Source organism: Centropristis striata, chromosome 22, assembly GCF_030273125.1.
Source record: "Centropristis striata isolate RG_2023a ecotype Rhode Island chromosome 22, C.striata_1.0, whole genome shotgun sequence".
NCBI lineage: Eukaryota > Metazoa > Chordata > Actinopteri > Perciformes > Serranidae > Centropristis > Centropristis striata.
In genome coordinates, this window is record NC_081538.1 from 13,775,662 (window position 1) to 13,796,917 (window position 21,256).

Here is a 21,256-nt window from a genome sequence, read left to right on the forward strand (position 1 = left end):
AAAAAACAACAACATATTAACAAAACAAACAAAACATATTAACAGTTGGATAGCAAACAATGTGTATGTTGTTCTAGGCCTCGAGGTGGTGGCGCCTCAGATGATCCACATATTTGATGTGTTTTTCTTTTTTCCAGTATCAGCAGCAGCTCACCAGAGAATGTCAGATGTTGCACCGAGCCTTGCCTGGTGTTGGCTCAGTGAAGTGGGCTAATTGATCAGCGAACGCACGCACGTATCGGCCGATGCCGATACAAGTAAAAAACGCAAATATCGGCCCAATATATCGGTCTACCTCTACTTGATAAAATTGGGAATTCATTTTCCCCTCAACTATAGTAAGCGGTCCAAGCCCTGAGGCAGCAAAGCAGCCCAAAATCATGATGCTCCCTCCATCATACTTCACTGTTGGGTTGATGTTCTCTTATTTATTATGATCACCACCGCCTTGTGTGGAGGTGTGGTTGGGTGGCGGAAGTGAGTGAAGTGTTGAGTGTGAAGTTGATTAGATGAGCGTTTCCTGATGACGCTGTTAGAAGCCATGATGTGTTTCTCTACAATGCTGCAAGCAACTGTAAATATCTTTTTGCAGCAACCAATTATTGGAAGAAAAACATTTAAACTTTTATGCTTCAATTTACAAAAAGGTTAAGAATATCATTCAGAATCTTACACAAAATTTTAATTCAGATATGTTCTGCGGTATTTTTATTTCTCTGACTTTCCACAGGATATGTTTATTTCATTTCTCTGGCTTTCCACAACAGGATGTGGGTGGAAGTGAGAAACGTAATCTTATCTTAGTTTAGTTGTAGGTGGGTGTTTGAACAATACTGGTGTATGGTAGGACTTTAGATGCATGGAGCCAAGTAGATTGGCAGTACAATCTGTGCCACAGTATTTTTTTTATATATTTGCGCATTATTGACAATATTCACAGCCCGGTTCTGTTGACCAAGAATTCACTTACGGGATTTTTGCATTAGATTTTGGATTATTGCAGAAAATAAGCTCTGTGGCAAACACATTTCTGATGCTTACACATTTTCAGCAGAAAAAGCTAGCATTATGCTATAGTGAACTACACAATGGACATATGACTTAAACGTCACAGCCGTGTGTTCAGATGCTCTCTGACAAGCTAACCAGCGCTTTTGACAAACTAGCAAATCCGTAGTCTAATAAATTGTTTATTTATAATCTTAAAGAGTCTGCAAGAGCACTGAAAAATACAGCTAGGGGCTGTTAGGTGGACTAGTGAGAGAGTTGCCATCCATGTCCCCGTTAACCAGTGTAGTCTCATTTGGCCACTTCTTAGCAACCGCCTTTTTAAGGACACGTAAAAATTCCAAAATTCACAAGTTGTGGTATTTACTAACTTATTTATGGTCTTACAACAAAATGCAAACATCTCTTCAGCTTGTGTTAACCACGGATCTGATTTCAGGCATCTAACCAAAAACCCATTTAAAATCCTGATTGAGGACTTCCTGCAAGATGGTGGACGGGATAGCAGCACAGCTTTTAGCTCGTCCAAGTCGGTAGAAATAAATCCACTCAATTTAAGTAACTCGACATACAACTGTCATAAACTTTGAGATGAGTGGTGACCAAAGCCAGAGAAACACTCTCAAGAAAACTCGAGAACAGTTTACAAAAGAAGAGGTCTCCGACGAAAGTGAACCTGAAAGTGAAGCGTCGGAGAAAATGGATCGCGCCGAAGCACTGAAAGCCGGACTCGCCAACATCAGCAGCGATATACAGGACCTCAAGCAAGAACTCCATAACATAATAGCTGACAACATTTAAAGACGAACTCAAAGGTGAAATAAAATCAAGAAATCGCCACCTTAAGACCTTATTTCAGAAAAAGGAATAACTGCTTGGTGTGTGTTAGAAATCAAAGGGGAGCTAGTGAGTTTTGAAAATCTCAGAAGAAGATATGAATTAGATTCTCACGAAATGTTTAGATATTTTCAAGTAAGGGACTACTATAAAAAGGAGATCAGGTTGGATTCTTCCGGGGGAGTGAATTATATCATCCGAATCATAGTTAAAGCATACCAGGACAGTAGCATAAGGATAATCTCATTACTATATCAAGGATTAAGTACAAACAGTAAACATTCAACTGAATATATGAAGGTGAAATGGGAGAAAGAGCTTAATGTAGAAATTACAGAGTGGCACAAAATGTGGAAGATACATCACTCATCCACTAATTCATGAATTTGGAGGGAGTTTGCAGATAAGAATCTAATCTGCTTTTTTAAATACACTGAAAATGAAGAGTAAACAACTGCACAGCCAGCAGAAATGTTGCAGAGGGGAGCTTCCGGTTCGACGATGTAGTGAACGGACGTGTGGAGTATACCTCCGTGTAATTTCGGATTTTTTTCTTAAATACGCTATCCTTTCAAGTTTATTTTTTCTGCGTAACGATTTGTTTTAATTAACGTCGCACCAGACCTTCATAAGAATGAGTAAACAAACTCGGAAAAGTCAAGCTCAACAACAAACTCTACCCTTCTCTGGCCGGGAAGCTAGCAACATGGCGTCTGGGCCTTCTTCTCCCCTCACTTTGGAAACGCTAATTATTGAACTGGAGAAATCGAGGAAAAGCGCCACTGCAGAGCTCACTGCCTCTCTGAACGCGGCTCTCGCCCCGATTAATTCGGCTCTTGAGTCCATTACCTCCACCGTGGCTAAACACACTTCTACAATTTCTGAGATGGAAACGGCCCTTTCGACCCATTCGGATAACATCACTAGCTTGGAGCAAGATGTCGTGGAGCTACGCTCCAAGCTAACCTTGATGACAGAGGAGCACGGTACTCTCAAGGCTACTGTGGAAGACTTGGTGTCGCGCTCAAAGCGTCAGAATCTAAGAGTGATTGGGCTTCCTGAAGACATTGAAGGCAACAACCCGAGACAATTCATGACAGATCTATTCAAGGAAGTGGCAGCAGAGGCTCTATTAAACTCAACACCTGAACTAGATCGGGCCCATCGTAGTCTCAGACCCAAACCCCGTCAAGGATCTCGTCCTGTGATAGTGCGCTTTCACCGTTACATTGATAAAGAGAGAGTTTTGCTGTGGGCAAAGGAACACCGCAACATGACTTTTCGGGGCCATAACATCAAGTTTTACGAGGACTTCAGTGCTGCAGTGGCAAAGAAGAGAGCAGCTTTTAACCAGGTAAAATCATTGCTGTTTAAGAAAGGGATACGATTCGGCATGATCTTCCCTGCCCGGCTGCGCGTCACCCTCAACGGTGTGACCCACATTTTTGATTCCCCGGAGCAAGTGGAGCGGTTTTACGAGGATCGCATTCGTGACGCCTGAAAGAGGGAACAAACTGAACGATCACCGATGTGTGAGACTTGCCGATTATTATGGGACCATTATCTTTATCTGACTTTTCTTTTTTTTTTGCTGGACTTTCCCGAGGTAAGGCGTGCTCACACTGTTGAAATGGATCACGAGCTACAAGTAATATATGACTGAATTTAATCTCCAGTTAAATGTGGACAGTGTCTAAGTTACAGAGCCAGCTGTGATTTGTTTTTCTTTACTCCACGTATAGCTTCTCTGTGTTTCTGTGTGTGCGCTCGTGTGTGCGTGCGTGCGTGTGCGTGTATGTATGTATATATAATATCTTATCTTACTCTAATTTCCTGTTATATGGGTTTTGAAATTCACCACTCTTTTTACTTTTGATATAGCTTGAAGTCACCAGTTTATGACCTGTAACTACTTATTTTGGTATGTTTTGCTTTCGTTTTTTTTTTATTCACTTAGTTATTTTAGAGTGGTATTGTATTGTTGCTTGCTCACTTTGGCTGGATGATTACTTGTTCAGTCTGGAATTAATAGACTACTGGCCCTTAATTTTTTCCTACCTTTCAGTGTTACTCCAGGTTGTTTTCATGAATAACTGTTACAGACTTTTATATAGCGTATATTTTGGTTGATCAGGAGGCAGTTCCTACTGCATGGTAAATCGGTTGTGTGTTCTCCAGTCCTGCAGCTCGCCTTGTTCCTTTATGACGAGCTTAGGAAGTAACTTGTTGGATGGCTTACAGTTCATACTCTGGCCAATGTGTTTTTGGGGAAATATGTGTGTTTTCTTTGTTTACTAGGAGGTTCTGTGTGTTTCTGTCTTAAATTCACCTACATTTGGATGCTATTGTACTATTGTATTGTGCTATTGTATTGTGCTCATTGTGTTCCTAACCAGGATGCTCATTTATTTCTTACCATTCTCATCAATATCCATGTTTTTTATCATTTGCAAGTGATTAATGGTTAACCCAAGTATCTCCCAGAGGGGTCTGAGTGGGTCTGGTATTCGGCTTGTGAGTTGGAACGTTCGCGGTCTTGGGGGCCCAATAAAGCGATCCAAAGTGTTTTCTCACCTCAAGGGTCTTGGCACTGACATTGCTTTTCTTCAGGAGACCCATCTATGTATAAATGATCATTACAGAATGCGCAAGCCATGGGTTGGGCAAATATTCCACTCAGCTCTTAATAGTAAGTCCAGAGGGGCTGCTATACTTATTAACAAACGTATTCAGTTCTCCCCAGATCAGATTATATCTGACCCCAATGGGCGCTATATTATAGTGAGTGGCACATTATATCAGACTTCAGTCATATTAGTTAATGTTTATGCCCCTAACTGGGACGACCCAAATTTTATGACTTCTCTTTTTTCAAAAATTCCCGATTTGGACACTCATCGTCTCATTCTAGGGGGTGACCTGAATCTAGTAATAGATCCCAAACTTGACAGATCCCACCTGAAAGTACTTACACCCTCCGCCATGTCGAAGACGTTATCGTCTATTATGAGTCAATTGGGCTGTATAGATGCTTGGCACTTGCTCCACCCATTCTCAAAAGAATTTTCTTATTTTTCCAAAATACATCATGCTTATTCTCGTATATACTATTTCTTTATAGACAGGGCTCTTCTATCTACTGTGAAATTTACTGGATATTCTTCAATTGTTATTTCTGACCACGCTCCTCACATCTTAGATCTAGCACTCTCACCTGTTACTTCAAAACAATGGAAACTTAATACAGGGCTGCTAGCTAAGGATGAGTTCTGTGAATATATTAAAAAACAAAATTGCGTTTTCCTTGAGAATAATAAAACAGAGTCCATATCACCCTCTCTGTTATGGGAAACATTAAAAGCAGTAATTAGGGGAGATATTATCTCATACAGCACGCATCAGGCTAGGAAAAATAAACACAGCAAGAGCTTATTGATGCAATTCTCATCATAGATAGAGAATATTAAAGTTCTCCTAGTCCAGATTTGTATGCTAAAAGGATCAAATTACAATCTGATTATGACCTTCTCTTAACAGATAAAGCAGAGTACCTTTTAAGGCGGACCAAAGGGACATACTATGAATATGGTGATAAAGCCAGCCGTCTCCTCGTCCTTCAACTTAAACGTCAGTCAGCCTCAAATTTCATATCACAAATATACGACTCCTCTCACTCCTTAACTACCAACCCAGCTGAAATAAATTCCACCTTCGCTTCCTATTATTCTAATCTTTATAAATCCAAACCTCCTGCAGATAAGAAGATAATGGATAACTTCCTGGATACCATAGATATACCTACCATAGATCCTCAAATTAAAGGAGAGTTGGAAAAACCTATACTGTTGGAAGAATTCATTTCTTGTCTTAAATTAATACAAAACAACAAAGCTCCAGGGCCGGATGGATTTCCGGTTGACTTTTATAAAAAGTTTTCCCACCAACTTGCTCCCTTGTTGTTAGACATGTTTAATGACTCACTGAAACAGGGCTTTTTGCCTCCAACTTTAAATCAGGCTTCAATCTCGCTCATTCCTAAGAAAGGCAAGAACTTGGATGAATGTAGTAGTTGGAGACCAATTAGTTTATTAAATTCAGACTTAAAACTTCTAGCCAAAGTACTAGCATGCCGTTTAGATCCTTGTCTGCCAGACATAATTTCTTTGGATCAAACTGGGTTTGTTAGAGGTCGTCAACTATCGTCTAACATTAGAAGGCTTTTAAATATTGTGCTATCTCCTAACACATCCCAAACTGCTGAAATGGTTATATCTTTAGACGCAGAGAAAGCCTTTGATCGGGTTGAATGGGATTACCTGTTTTCTGTTTTGGGTAAATTTGGCTTTGGGTCTAAATTCATTTCTTGGATACAACTTTTATACTCTGCCCCTTCTGCTTGTGTGATGACCAACTTAAAAAGGTCTGAATATTTCCCTCTATCAAGAGGGACACGCCAAGGGTGCCCAATGTCTCCCTTGCTTTTCGCTATAGCAATAGAGCCTCTTTCCATTGCTCTCAAATCTTCTCCATGTTTCACTGGTATTTTTAGAGCTGGAGTGGAACATCGAGTTTCTCTTTATGCTGATGATCTCTTGCTTTATGTCACAAACCCATATGGCTGTGTGGACAATATTCTACAAATCATGACAACTTTTGGATCATTCTCAGGTTATAGATTAAACATCAGTATAAGCGAGTGCTTTCCAGTAAATATAGCGGCTAAGCAGATCCCATCAGATGCACTACCATTTCGATTAGCTCATAACAGCTTTCGCTATTTAGGGATTAATATTGCTCACTCCCTGCCCTTACTGTATGAAAATAATTTTACAAAGTTGTTTATGGAAATTAAGACTGATTTGGTGCGTTGGAACGATCTCCCTCTCTCTTTGATAGGTAGAGTTAATTCTATTAAAATGAATATTCTTCCAAGATTTTTGTTTCTTGTCCAATGTCTTCCAATTTTTTTGTCTAAATCTTTTATACAAATGTTAGATAAAAGGATCTCAAAATGTATCTGGGCTGGTAAAAGCCCAAGAGTGTGTCAAACAACTCTCCAAAGAGGCAAATTAGATGGAGGTCTTGCACTGCCAAATTTATTATTTTACTATTGGGCTGCAAATCTTCAGAAAATCCATGCCTGGTGCAACTCTCCCAACTTGGACTGGTGCATAATGGAAGATGCCTCTTGCCGTCCCTCATCTCTCGCGGCTCTGGTTTGTGCCCCTCTAGTTTCTCGTTACCCAAATTATATTGAGAACCCAATTGTACTTTCCTCTTTGAAAATTTGGAAACAATTCAGACAACACTTTAAACTTTCAACACCCATCCCATTAAGCCCTGTTTGCAACAATCATCTCTTTCCTCCCTCCAGGGCAGACGCGGCTTTCACTTTGTGGAGAGAGAGAGGTCTGGTTTGTTTTTCTGATCTATATTCAGAAGGCTTATTTGCTACATTTAATGATCTCCTTGTTAAATATAATCTACCCCAATCTCATATGTTTCGATATTTCCAAGCTCGGGATTACGCCCGCACACACTTTACATCTTTCCCTCAATCTCCAGCGGGATCTCTTATCACTGAGGTACTCTCTCTTCCAATAGCTCATTGTAAGATTTCAATATTATATGATCTTATTTCATCTTCAAATAGTTCCTCCCTTGGGAGGGTTAGGGAGAGTTGGGAAAAGGAGCTTGGCTTTGAACTGGGGGATGAGTGGTGGAGGGAAGCACTGATCAGGGTCAATTCTACATCTTCTTGTGCTCGTCTTAGTTTATTGCAATTTAAGGTTCTCCACAAAATTCATTTCACCAAAAGTAGACTTAGTCGGCTATTTCCAGGCACAAATGATATTTGTGACCGATGTGATTTATCTCCAGCGGGCCATGTTCATATGTTTTTTTCTTGTCCCAAACTAGCCAATTTCTGGTCATGTTTTTATAAATTGTTCAGCAAAGTCCTTAATACAAGATTAGAACCCTGCCCACTGATATCCATCTTTGGGGTATCTCCCGTTCCAACTAGTCTCACTAAAGAAAATTCTGATATTATTGCTTTTGCCTCGCTCATAGCCCGCAGACGTATTCTATTGCATTGGAAAAGCCCAAATGCTCCCCCTGCCTCTTCATGGATGAGTGATTTAATGTCTTTTCTGTCTTTAGAAAAAATTAAATATTCCTTGAGAGGCTCAGCAGCCAATTTTTATAAAAGATGGCAGCCTGTCATCACATATGTGAGTACCCTCACCTCTCTGGACCCCAACTGACTTGATCTGATGCATCCAATTTTCATTTATTTTATTAAGGTGTTTTTTAAAATCTTTTTTTATTTTTTATTTTTTTTAATGAGCATACTTGGCATCCTGTGTTTATTTATCTATTGGTATTATTAGCATAATTGTTAATGTTTCTGTTTCTCTGCTTTTTTGCCTCCCTATATATTATTATATATTATTATAATACTATATTTTTTGTTTTGTTTTGTATTTATTTTTCTTTTGTGGTTCTTGTACATGTACCCTTAAAAAAACAAAAATGTGGAAAACAGCTGTGGAATAAGTTATGTCTTGTACTGATGCTTATGAATGCTAATTTCCAATAAAAAAATTAATAAACAAAAAAAAAAAAAAGGAGGATGTGGATCTTTCAATGTAGAACACTGTCACAAATGGTTTGTAGAGTGTTACAGCAAATATTATGGTATGGAGTGCCTAAGACTTGTTAAGTGCTTTATTTATGTAAATTCACAGAAGAGATTTATATCACTAATAATGAATACCTGATCAAAGTGCTGCTGGTAGCAGGCAAAAAAGCCATCACAAAGCCAGGAACTGGGGGAAGGAAACAGCACCAACGAAGGATCAGTGGATAACAATTGTGGAGGAAATCTTTTTAATGGAAAAATAATAGACTGTATATAAATAATGGGCGTAGTCACCGTGACATCACCCATTGGTTTGGAACATGGCTATGCATTACGTGCTGGAACATCTGGACACTGCAGGGAACTACGCTAGGATTCTGTTTGTGGACTTCAGCTCGGCGTTTAACACCATCATCCCTCCTATCCTGGAGCGCCAGCTCTCCCAGCTGCAGGTACCAGCCCCCACCTGTAGGTGGATAACGGACTTTCTCACCAACAGGTCCCAGCGGGTGAAGCTGGGGAAATGTACATCTAGCCCCAGATCCATCAGCACAGGCTCCCCCCAGGGATGTGTACTGTCCCCCGCCTTATTCTCCCTGTACACCAACAGCTGTACCTCACTCCACCCGTCTGTAAAACTCCTGAAATTTGCGGATGACACAACCCTGGTGGGTCTCATCTCCAGGGGGGACGAATCAGCATATAGGAGGGAGATTTCACAGTTACAGTCTTGGTGCAGCCACTACAACCTTGAGCTTAATGCATCAAAGACAGTGGAGATGGTGGTTGACTTCAGGAGGAATCCTACCCCGCCCCCTCCCATCACGCTGGGGGAAACACCGGTGACTTTAGTAGACTCATGCCGCTTTTTAGGTCTGATCATCACCAGGGACCTGAAATGGCAACTAAACACCACAGCTCTTCTGAAGAAGGCCCAGAAACGGATGTACTTCCTCCGGCAGCTAAAGAAATTCAACCTGCCAAGGCCCATCATGACTCAGTTCTACACCACCATCATTGAGTCCATCCTCACACACTCCATAATCACCTGGTTCCCTGCTGCAGCGGCCAAGGACCAGGCCAAGCTGCAGCGGGTGATCAAGTCGGCAGAGAGGGTGATTGGCACTCCCCTGCCCTCTCTCAAGTCCCTCCATGACACCAGGGCACTGAAGAGGGCAAGAAAAATTATGGCTGATCCCACACACCCAGGGAACTACCTGTTCTCCACCCTCCCCTCTGGGAAAAGGCTGCGGGTGCTCAGGACCACGAAGACCCGCTACCGCCTCAGCTTCTTCCCCTCAGCCATCAGGCTGATCAATGCGGCTGGTCCTCTACCCCCACCCCTACCCCTACCCCACTGAATGTCATCTGAGTGTCATTGACCATTGAACTGAACTAGGACTGATGCCCACCCCATTGCACTTTATTATTATTATTATTATTATTATTACTAATACCTCTATCATTACATATGCACTATCTGTCTGTTGTGTCATCACTGTCTTTGTCTAGCTGCACTATATGTTATTTAAAACACACACACTGTAACTACTGAAACAAATTCCAATATGTTTTTTTTTTACATAAATGGCAATAAAAGTACCTTGAACCTTGAACCTTGTGGACTGCCCAATGGAAGCATAGAGTTCAGTGTTACACTCGTCGCCATCTTGTTTCCGATACGGGGAGCAGACCATATCTGGACTGTGGAGGAGTGAGAGGGATCTGATCGCTGACTACAGTCTCTCTACACCTCAACCTGACTGAGAGAAGCCGCTGCTAATTCATGTTAGCATTAACTGGAGCATTAACTTGGATGTTAGTTTCAGCTAGCAAAAAACAAAAACAAAATGTATGTTACTGACCTCATATAAAATGAACAGCGACTCCTTGGAGTGTCTGTTAGTCCAACCAAACGCTGAACAAGACATTGTTACTGAACAAAACGTTCAAATAAACTGTCATTAAGTGAAAATACAGTGAAAGGGTCAAAGTTATGAGACCAAACCGCTAAATGTCCTTTTTTATATCTATATAACGTTATATGTAACCTTTTTGACACGTTTCTGTGGATACGCATTGGTCTGCTTCTCTCCTGATGACGGCTCACCTTGTTAGTGACCTGTCAATCAAAGGTAGCCACGCCCCAAATCATATGATTCTTTATCTTCTATTTTCTTCTATATGGGGCCATTATTTACACTATTAACATGACATAACTATACTAGTGATTGAGACCATAGTGTTGTCCTAAAAAACATTTGAGAAGTTTTCTCATTTTGCATTGAAATGAATGGACAGATTTTTTTTGCAGCCAAACTCAGCGCCCCCTGCTGGAATTTTCGGTAGAATGCAGTTTAAGGCACTTCCTGGTTTGCCTCTTTGATCAGACACGGAGGTTGCTGCCTGGGAAAAATTGACGCATAAATAGAGGCTACTAGAGACTAATAATTGAAAGATTTAGCATTCTGCAAGATTGTAAGAATAGTCGCACTCCCCAGGCAGCTTTGGGTTTAGTTTGCTTGTATTTGTTTTAATTGTTGCAAACATTTTTCAATAAAAACTTAAGTGACCAAAAAAAAAAAATCCTCATTGAGTTTGGGAGGATAGACCCTATGGTGCTAAAATGCTAACTTACTTCCTGGTTTAAGGACTCATTCCTGTGGTGCCCTATGGAATCATTGATTATAAACTAGTAACCATTAACTCATAACTAAACTAAATTCCAACAATATATCTTGTAGTTTTGTCTGACTGATGAAAAAGCTCCAATAAGCCAGCAGGAAGTGTGTGATTGTACATAGTGTGTTTCTTTGCTGCTGACCTGTAGTCTTTGATGTGATTATAGCCCCAAATGATATCAGCCTCCTCTTCCTCCTCAGTCAGCTGGAAGCGTGGGTGTGTCAGGTTGTTTGTCACTTGTGACATTTCAGAGTAAACCCTGAAAGCAAACAACAGGACCATTAGAGAAATGGAAAACATTGAAGTGATGACGGCAACAGGCACGACAGGAAAGAAGTATAAATAATATTTTACACATTTGATGGGTTAAAAAAAACAAGAAAAAATGATACATGTGTTTATTAACAGAGAAAGCACATCATGTGTCAACATTAAAGTATTTTCTAGATTATTTGAAAAGTCTTATTTGTACTTGTTTGGTAGAGAGCCAAAGAGATACTTGAGTTCAACACAAAACAGACTGTTATTAGGTGTAACGAGGGCTGGGCGATATGGACCAAAAGTCATATCTGATATATTTAGGCTGAATATCGATATTCGATATTTATCCTTATATTTTTATCGCAAAGTGAGACTAAATGTTCAGTCAAAGCCAAATATGACAAGTCACAAGTAGTTTATTGTGTAAGTGAACATAAATACTGTATAACAACAGGAGTACCTTTTTAAAAAGAAAATCAGAGCTTAAGTGCACATTTAAATAAAAAAAATATCTTGCATAAAAATAGCCTATGAAATAAATAGGCCAATCTTTTTGAAAGAAATATATTTATATGAGAAAAGAATAACAAACATTACTATATACGACAAACCCTAGTAAGCATTTATAGCATTTATAGCATTTATATAAATTCATGGAAAAATTATTAGAACACCCTGGTTTTCTTCACTTTATTGTTAATTTTAATGCCTGGTACAACTTGATGATGATTTTGGTTATTATCAAGAAAACCATGGAAAATGGCTAGATATCCGCTCTTACATTAAACTCTTATGAGCTATTTTTGTTGTTATTATTATATTTGTCCAAACAAATGTACCTTTAGTTGTACCAGGCTTTAAAATGAACAGGAATTTGAAGAAAAAGATTGGTCTAATATTTTTTTCCATGACTGTATATATGAAGAAAGAAAAAAAATTGAACTACATCGACATATGCGATTTGGTCTAATTCCATATTACATTTAAAAATATATCGATATATCTTTTATATCACTATATCGCCCAGCCCTAGGGGTAACCCCTCATGCTTGGAGAGTACTCCACAGGATACCACTGTGAGAGATTTATGTGTTATGTGGCGCCAGCTGTCAAGGGGTGTTTCAAATAACAGGCTGTTGAAAGGGTCCTTCCACAATCAGTACCATAAAAGCAGTTGGAAATCTCCAATTATACAACCTGGATCTTTGTTTAAAACATTATCCTAACACCTAATGCCTGCTCACAAAGGCCCTACAATGGCCCCTTTCAGACCGCAGTTTCAAGCTGTGATATTTACTCCTCTGATGTTTCACCTTCAGTCTGAACGTCCCAGCGCCGTGATGGGGCGACCAGGCTCTGTACCACCTTTGGAGGTAGGTTCTAAATTATGACCGGGTTACTTAAGGTCAGGAGAGGAATGTGTAGGAGTTCAGATTTCAGGAAAGGTATGTGTAGGAGTTCAGCTCAGACCTGGGGTGAGAAGCAGAATAAGGAGGGGAGACAGGATGTGAAGGCCCCAGCAAACAACATAGACACACACATAAATTTGAAAGGTCAAGGAGATGTCAAATCCCCAGATGCACGGTTAAGGGTGGCAACCGAAAAGCATCACACAAAAATTGACCAATTGTGTTAAAAAGCCCACCCAATGGACGGGGTTTGCCCAACCCAAGAAGAGGAGTGTAACATTTGTACACCACTTTGTCTTGTGGTGCCATCGAGATCACATTGCGGAATCCAGCGCTGAGCATTGCATTTGGCTATTATTCTTTAAATAAATGGTTAACTTTATACATTTGTTCTGAGTGTTTTGTAAGACCAAGTTTAGGAAAAAGAACCCGGGTGAGCATTGGAGGCTTTAAAAGCCCATGCTCTAACAGAGTCACAGAGATGTTAAATTGTCAAGAGCCGGCAAGACAGAAAATACAGCACATGCTTTATTTGTGCGTCAAACACCCAGTTAATAATAAAGGAAGTGGACCGTATCATCAGAAACACGCCTCTCACTTGAGTCAGTTATCGAATCACATTAAATGGTAAATGGACCTGCACTCATATATCGCTTTTCTAGTCGCTTTGCGACCACTCAAATCGCTTTACACTACAGACTGCGCTCAAACGGTCCCACCTGTCTCCATTGGGAATTAATCCACACACCGATGAACACAGCATCGGGAGCAATTTGGGGTTCAACATCTTGCTCAAGGATACTTCGACATGTAGACTGTGACGGTCAGGGATCGAACCACCAACCCTTCGGTTGGGGGCCTACCAACTGAGCCACAGCTGCAAAATGCAAAACAACGAACCTCTACAGCAAGAAACAGCAAGACGGACAGTTCCTTCTTTATCATCGTTTTGAATGCACTCACAGCTGGCAACACTTTATAAAAATACACAAAGTTGATAAAGTCAAAAACTAGATATATTGTCTTTTTCAATTGAATACAGGTTCTGGTAGAAATATCTTCTTCGTATTTTCATATATACAACATTTGCATTTGGTACATTTAACAGAAAACTGAACAAAGAACTAAGCCCATTCTGCCTTTACATTACGACAAAAGTCATGCTGTGTGTCCAGAAACGTAGGCCTGTTGCTTAAACTACTTTAAGACCTGTTTCTTAAAGTACTTTGTTTTCATGAACTGGAACAACCCAAACGTTCTTTATCTCCAGTATGTATTTGGTGACTTCTCATCGAGAATCATCTTCATCTTCAGTGATTTTCCACAACAGGACTCAAAAATATATTTTTGTATAACACATGTAATGCAATTAATCACAAAAAATAAAAAGTCTAACTTAAATTTCTTTGATAATTTCTTTTTCAATAATTGGAATGGATTTTTCGAGTGCCTTCAAGTGTTACTAATAATTGGATAAAAAATATTCACCACCTACTATACATATTAAACTATGATACATTTTTACAACCATTACTTCCAACCTCTCCTGTCCTCTCCTCTCTGCTCTGTGTAAACAGCCTGCAGTTCAGTCAAATTTAAAATACATTTTTGGCACATGTCAATCATGGCATCACAGAAGCACCAATGAGTGCAGAATGAAATTGATTTTTTACATAATCTGCATAGTTTTAATTAGTTTGCTAGTTTTAGTTTTTAGTTTAGTGATTTTATTTTCTGGAAAATGCTTAGTTTTAGTTTAGTTGTTATTAGTTTTAGTTTTGTTGTAATGGGGTATTTTTTGGGTGCAAGATTTAAAAAAAGTCACAATAAATGTTGCCTTTATTTCCTTTGTCTGATCCATCTCAGCCCTAATAAGTATATTAAGTCATAAAAGCAGATAGATGAAATAGATTTAATATCAACCAAAAAGGTTGAAAAAAGTTGACAAAGACGAAAACGAAGGACATTTTCACTATAATTGTAGTTAGTTTTGTAACCACAAAATACAGTTTCATTTTTTGTTTTATAATAGACAACAAATAACAAAATAACCAGTCAATTTTTCATTATTTGATTTTGATTACCAATTGAAAATGTAAAGAACAAATGATACATGGATTGTTATAACTTTTTTGAAAAACTCGTTTTTATTTTTATTTCAGTGAATGAAAAGGTTTTTTCAATTGTAGTTTTATATTTAGTTAAATTTCATTAACCATAATAACCTTGATGTGCCCTCATAAAACCTTGTGTGCCTTAGTTACTGACACTGTTTGTTCTTGTTTTCATCTATTGTTATGAGACCTGGCTGTTGTTCTGCCTGTGGTTATCTGTCTTGCAAGCCGTTGTCAAGGCTGTAGCAGTGTCGGGGGTTTCCCTCAGTAAGACACTGCCCCAGCCTTCTCTTTCTCTCACACACACACACACACACACACACACACACACACACACACACACACACACACACACACACACACACACACACACACACACACACACACACACACACACACACACACACACACACACACACACACACACACACACACACACACACACACAGTGTTTAAATGACCTCAGAGCTCTTCTGCAGACTTCCTCAACACTCTGCACAATTGACTCTCATCTTGCAAGATTCAATAAACAGACAAAAGACAACTTATTTCTCTCCAGTAGGTATTTGGTGACTTCTCATCGAGAATCATCTTCATATTCAGTGATTTTTCACGGCAGGACTCAAAAATATCTTTGTATAACGTGTAAATTTCATTTCTTTAATTCATTTTTTCAAAAAGTGCCTTCAAGTGTAACTAATAATTGGATGAAAAATATTGTCACCACCAACTATACATATTAAACTGTGATACATTTTTACAACCATTACTTCCAACTTCTCCTGTCCTCTCCTCTCTGCTCTGTGTAAACAGCCTGCAGTTCAGTCAAATTTTAAATACATTTTTGGCACATGTCAATCATGGCATCACAGAAGCACCAATGAGTGCAGAATTATTATCATTTTTATTTTTTTTTACAGAATCTGCGTAGTAAAAACATTTTGCTAATATTTTTTACTAGACGCTAAGAACAAAGTGATTTTGATTTAATATCAGAATTTTAAGCTTCTGTTCAGTTCCTTTTCCTGACAGAAGTGTTCTGTCAAAAACACCTTTCATAGTCCCGTTTGTGACTGCTGCTCCCTGTGCTGGGAATTATCATATTATAAAAATTTATTTTTTTTATTTTGTACAGTGGCTGCATATCTCTGTAGATGTTGAATGTTGAGCTGCTGAGGTGAGAGACTTACTTGAGGATTTTGTCCTCGGGGACAGTGTGGGGTTGGATTTCCACAGGAAGCTGCTCCTTGTTCTCCAATGCAATGGACTGGACAAATACAGAGAACATTGGGTGTCACATTTTAAAAGGGTTAGTTTGGATTCATCTAAGTGACATGACACAATAACACAAAGTCTGGTGGCATTGAAGAGAGCATAGATAACGGCTTCAGTTCCCTCCATCATGGTATAAACAGGGCTGTCTGATGGCAGGGGTAAAGCAGTGAGAATATTCTAATAACATAAAGCATGCAAAGTGATAAAAACATAATCATGATAATTACAGTCAATATAGAGATCATAATTATTCAATATTACTCATTGACTTTGGAAACATCATGCATTTATTGAACGTAAACCTCTGAAGTCCAGGAGATTTTGGTTCAAATTTGTCAACTTCCTCTGCATTAATTTCTGTCTCTGTTTATCATCTTTCAATCTGTCCTTACATCACATGCATGGCTCCTTTTTCTCCACACAAACTTGGCTATTAGTCAGATTTTTCATTTTATTTTAATTAACAGAGTATATAGCTGCCAGGAACCCAAAATACAAACAAAAGACACAGGTTTCTATGGAAATGTAACTTTTTTATTTTTTTTAAATTTTATTTTTTTTTACCATTTATATACACAAAAACAGCAGAAAAAATAAATAAATAATAAAACTACAAAACAGTCTATTTGCATGTAATTTAAAAATAGTAATAGTTTTCATTGTAGAAAGAAAATTAAAATTTTTAAAATGGTCTAGAAACATAAATGGCACACTGTGAAAGCTCCTACGATGAACTTTAACTGGCTTTCTCAACTTGTTTACATATCATATAAATAAAGTTATTACTGTAAGTAAAATATGTGTATTTTCAATAAATAGATGGACTCCAGAGGGTTAATAAACTAAATAAATAAGTTCAACCATGTTGTAATGTTCAACCTACTGAAAACTACTATATATATTAAATATATAGAAATATTAAATTGAAATAAATTAAAGGCCCAACCTATTGAAAACACTGAACATATATTCAACATTTTGGTAAACTAACATTATTGTTATTTGAAACTAACACATCCCACTCAGTAACTCAGCAAAAACAAGTGAAAACACATGGCTGTATCTTTATTAATGTTTGATTACTGTGACTCACTCTGCTCACCTGGAAACTGTGTGCCCCTAACAGATGTGTACGGTTAGGGGTGGCAACCGCAAAATGTGATGTGACTGTAAATTAATGATGTGTGTTCTCATGTCGGCATCTCTGTGAATCCTATCTAAAATAATAAAAAAGCTAATGTTTTGTTGTAGCCAGGGCAGGAATTTTGACCTTGGTTTTGTGGTTTTCTAGTAAGTCGTAGTAGTAGTATTATATAAAAGATATATTGATATATTTTTTAATGTGATATGGAATTAGACCATATCTTATATAAACGCTCTAATCTGTCCCGCAATAGTCTCATGTGTCACATTTCAAGCTACTGAAAGTATATATACACTATTCATAATATAAAGTTATTTTGAGTTGTGTTGCTGTTGCCTTAGCAGAGTGTCTGTCACCCGTCAGTCAGTCAAACCCCGACCACCTCTTGGTCCTCCTCCGAGACATGCGCACATTCACACACTTACACACGCACTCGTCCCCACATCATCTCTCCGTGTCTCACCGTCTGCGTGTGCACGCGCCAAACTAAATTCTATCAACCTGTCCGTGCCATCAGAGGTCCAAATACACTGTTGCATATGCCATTCGGTAGCCGCGAGCTAACATTAGCTGTAATTAACAGATAGCTAACTAAAATGATTGTGAAAATGTCCTTAGTTTTCGTCTTCATCAACTTTTTTTCAATCATAATCCAGTGTTTCTATTTCTCCACTGCTGAGTGTGTGTATTTCTGCTTTGTGGGCTTCCAGGAGAAGCGTGAGTGAAATTACTGTAATGACACCATGTTGGCTGTAAAGAGCAACTTCTCAGCTTTCAGAAAACATTGGAGATTTTCCGATAGTGTAATCCGTTCAGTTAGTATGGTAATCCGAAGTGTGCTTGAGCAAACCTGTCACCGGCTCAACACTCAGTAAACTTTGGATGTTGGATAAACCGAAGGACAAAATGGAAAAATGTATTACGACCTCTTTGAATCTCACACCACAAAGCCCATTCCAAATAAACTAAAACTAACACTAAAACCAAGCCACATCTCAACCCAGATAAGTGTCTGTGGTTAAATTTATGCATTATATTATCATGCATTAATTTAACACATTATAAAGTTATGCAGTAGACCACAACACCAACTAAACGTGAATAAAGTTAACAAGGATGTCTACATCTGTTCTAGGGGAAGTCAACAACGTATTTGAGGCAACATATTGTCACTCTGCTAGAGATGTTTCGATGTTACAGATGTTAAAGTCGTCTGAAACATCTCTAACGTTAGCCTAACCCTTTCTAACGTTAGGCTAACCCTTTCTAACGTTAGCCTAACCCTGTCTAACGTTAGCCTAACCCTGTCTAACGTTAGCCTAACCCTTTCTAACATTAGCCTAACCCTTTCTAACGTTAGGCTAACCCTTTCTAACGTTAGGCTAATGTTAGCTTCTAGCTGCGTTGTACATCATGTCACTTTGTTTGCTGGGAGGCCTGTTATGTGCTAGTTTTTGTACTTTGGCTATCGTACATGATTGTTAGTTGTTGTCCAAAGGGCTGTAGTTATACTAACACTAAATTTTGGAGCTTAGCTTCATTAACTTATCTGTAAATAACAGCGATAAAAAATGTTAGCAATGTTGTCCTGAATGATTCATGTAAATACTGTAGCACCAAACTAACGGAGAGGTACTCTGGGTAAAGATGGTAAAAAGGCTTGTCCTGGAAACGTATGCAACTTAGACCTGGACATATCATGAACCAGTATTTCCATATTGAATCGGTTTATCACATTTACACTGTGACTGTACATTTTTGCCTGGAGCTGAAGCTTTTCATCGACCTTCTCAATAAAACTATTAAAATAAGCCTCCAATGCATAGGTGAGGCTGTTTTGGTCACTTCTAAATTATATATAATCTTTCTGTCTCCAGAAATGATCAACTGCCTCCTGTGAAATGTCTCCTACTGTGACAGCTGCCATAGCGCCTGTCGCCCAATGTTGACTGGAGTGAGTGGAGGGGGCGGGGCTTAGCCACATAGGCCACATGTGAAGTAATGTGCATTGCGTTTCATGACTCAAAGTATCAGCTCTCACCTCGTAGTATGAGTCCGGCAGCTCAGTGGTGACACTGCTGACCCCTTCTAGATCTGCTTGTATCCATGGTAACAGACGACATCGCCTCACCAGGGGGTCCGTCTCTCCATAGGTATAATCACGCGTTACCTCATCTGTGAGAATATTAAGAGTAAGAGTTTTACTGTGTGGAAAATATTGTTTCTCAATATGAATGCACATAATCTAAAAAAACAGCTCACAAATATGTTTAACTTTACAAAAGCCTCAGTCACTATGGAAGCCCATTTCAGCAAGTAAAAGAAACAATAAAATGAAAACTCACTCGCAAAATAATGAGTTATTTATCTTGACATACCAACTTAGTATCTCAAAGTAATATCTAAATATTTAAAAAATAATGACAAACTTTCAAGTTAATTTTATGACTTCATCAGACGTGAAGTATATGAATATAAATATATACAATGCAACTTTTGATGTACTCATCGGTCCGGGTGCCAAAGTATAATCCCTTTTTCTGTCAAAACTAAAATACGAAAAACCGGAAAGAGTGCCCCCATTTCCTTTTTTCTTTTTAAACCAAAAAAACAAAAAACGGATTTTGCTCAGAATCAAAAAATGAAAAAAACAAAAAAACAAAATGAAATTTATTTTTTTTCCAAATTCTTTTTTTCATTTTTTGTTTCTCATTCTCATTCTCATTAATCTGTCGGCGGACAGACCGGAAGCAGGAAAATAAAAGTCCCCGTCAAAATAGAAGTACCGTGCTAACTTATGATCAAGCATAATAAAGTAAAAAAAGTATTATAGGCTGCTCTTCTCTTTCTACACCCATGCATGGTTAAAAAACAATTTTTTCGTAGGTTTTTCGTGATTTAGTTTTGACAGAAAAAGGGATTATACTTTGGCACCTGGACCCTCATCCCTCTCCTATACACCTGTCTGCTGAAATACCGTCGATCTGTTTCTCCTGGTCAAACTTTCTCAAACTTATATAGTATCTCAAAATAATGACAAACTTTTCTGCAAAGATACCAACTCACTATTATAATTATTATTATTTTTGTATAATATATTTTTACATTATTTATTTTTCATTATTTAGCATTATAATTATCAGTCGTTATTTTAAAACGCTTAGTCATTACTTTTAAATACAAAATCATGATTTTGAGATACGTAGCTGTTATTTTAAAATACAAAATCAATATTTTGAAACACTACATTTTTATTTTGAGATACTACGTCATTAATTTTAAAATGTAAAGCCATTGCTTTGAATTATTTAGTAATTATTTTTTAAATACTAAGTTTTTATTTCATATTTTCTTATATAATGACTTGACAGTATCTTTTTTTTTTTTTACATCGGTAGAAATGAGCTTCCATATATTTCCTACAGGTGGTCATTGCAATTTTAACAAACATTACTCAAGCTGAAAGACATCTGTATTTGTTATATTGTTGGGCTACAACTGTTACATACCATAATTATAGAAAGAAAGTATTGTATTAAGTAGGTATTATAAAAAAATGGATGCAATTAATCCATTTGTGTGTGTTAAAAAACTAAGTAAAGCAGTCATGATCATTCTTGGCCTGTGTTGAGGAAAATGTGTGTGCTACAAGAAAAAGATATGACCTGATATACAATGAGAAATCACTATAAAACCAGAGTAAAGCAGAGTGAAAATAGAGAAAATAATGGTAAAATGTGTTAAAGAACATGTTAAAGGATGTTTGTGGAAGTTGTGATAATTTAAGTATGATTATTTAAAAAAAATTAATAAGCCTCTCTTACAGAAATATTGGTGACAAAAATCAACTGAAGGAGCTCATGACTCAAACAGAATTGTTAAA

At 38.1% G+C, this 21,256-nt stretch overlaps 1 protein-coding gene across 2 annotated transcripts in view; it reads right to left on the bottom strand.

Annotated features, from left to right (window-relative positions):
- Nucleotides 1–21,256, bottom strand: part of ttll12 (tubulin tyrosine ligase-like family, member 12) — a 63,555-nt gene that overhangs the window by 27,735 nt on the left and 14,564 nt on the right. For both annotated transcript variants that reach the window (XM_059325652.1, XM_059325653.1), the window contains exons 5-7: nt 19,415–19,548; nt 16,145–16,221; nt 11,313–11,429 (exon numbers count right to left, since the gene is read on the bottom strand). In XM_059325652.1, coding sequence (XP_059181635.1) covers nt 11,313–11,429; nt 16,145–16,221; nt 19,415–19,548 — 328 coding nt within the window. The remainder of the gene's footprint in view (nt 1–11,312; nt 11,430–16,144; nt 16,222–19,414; nt 19,549–21,256) is intronic.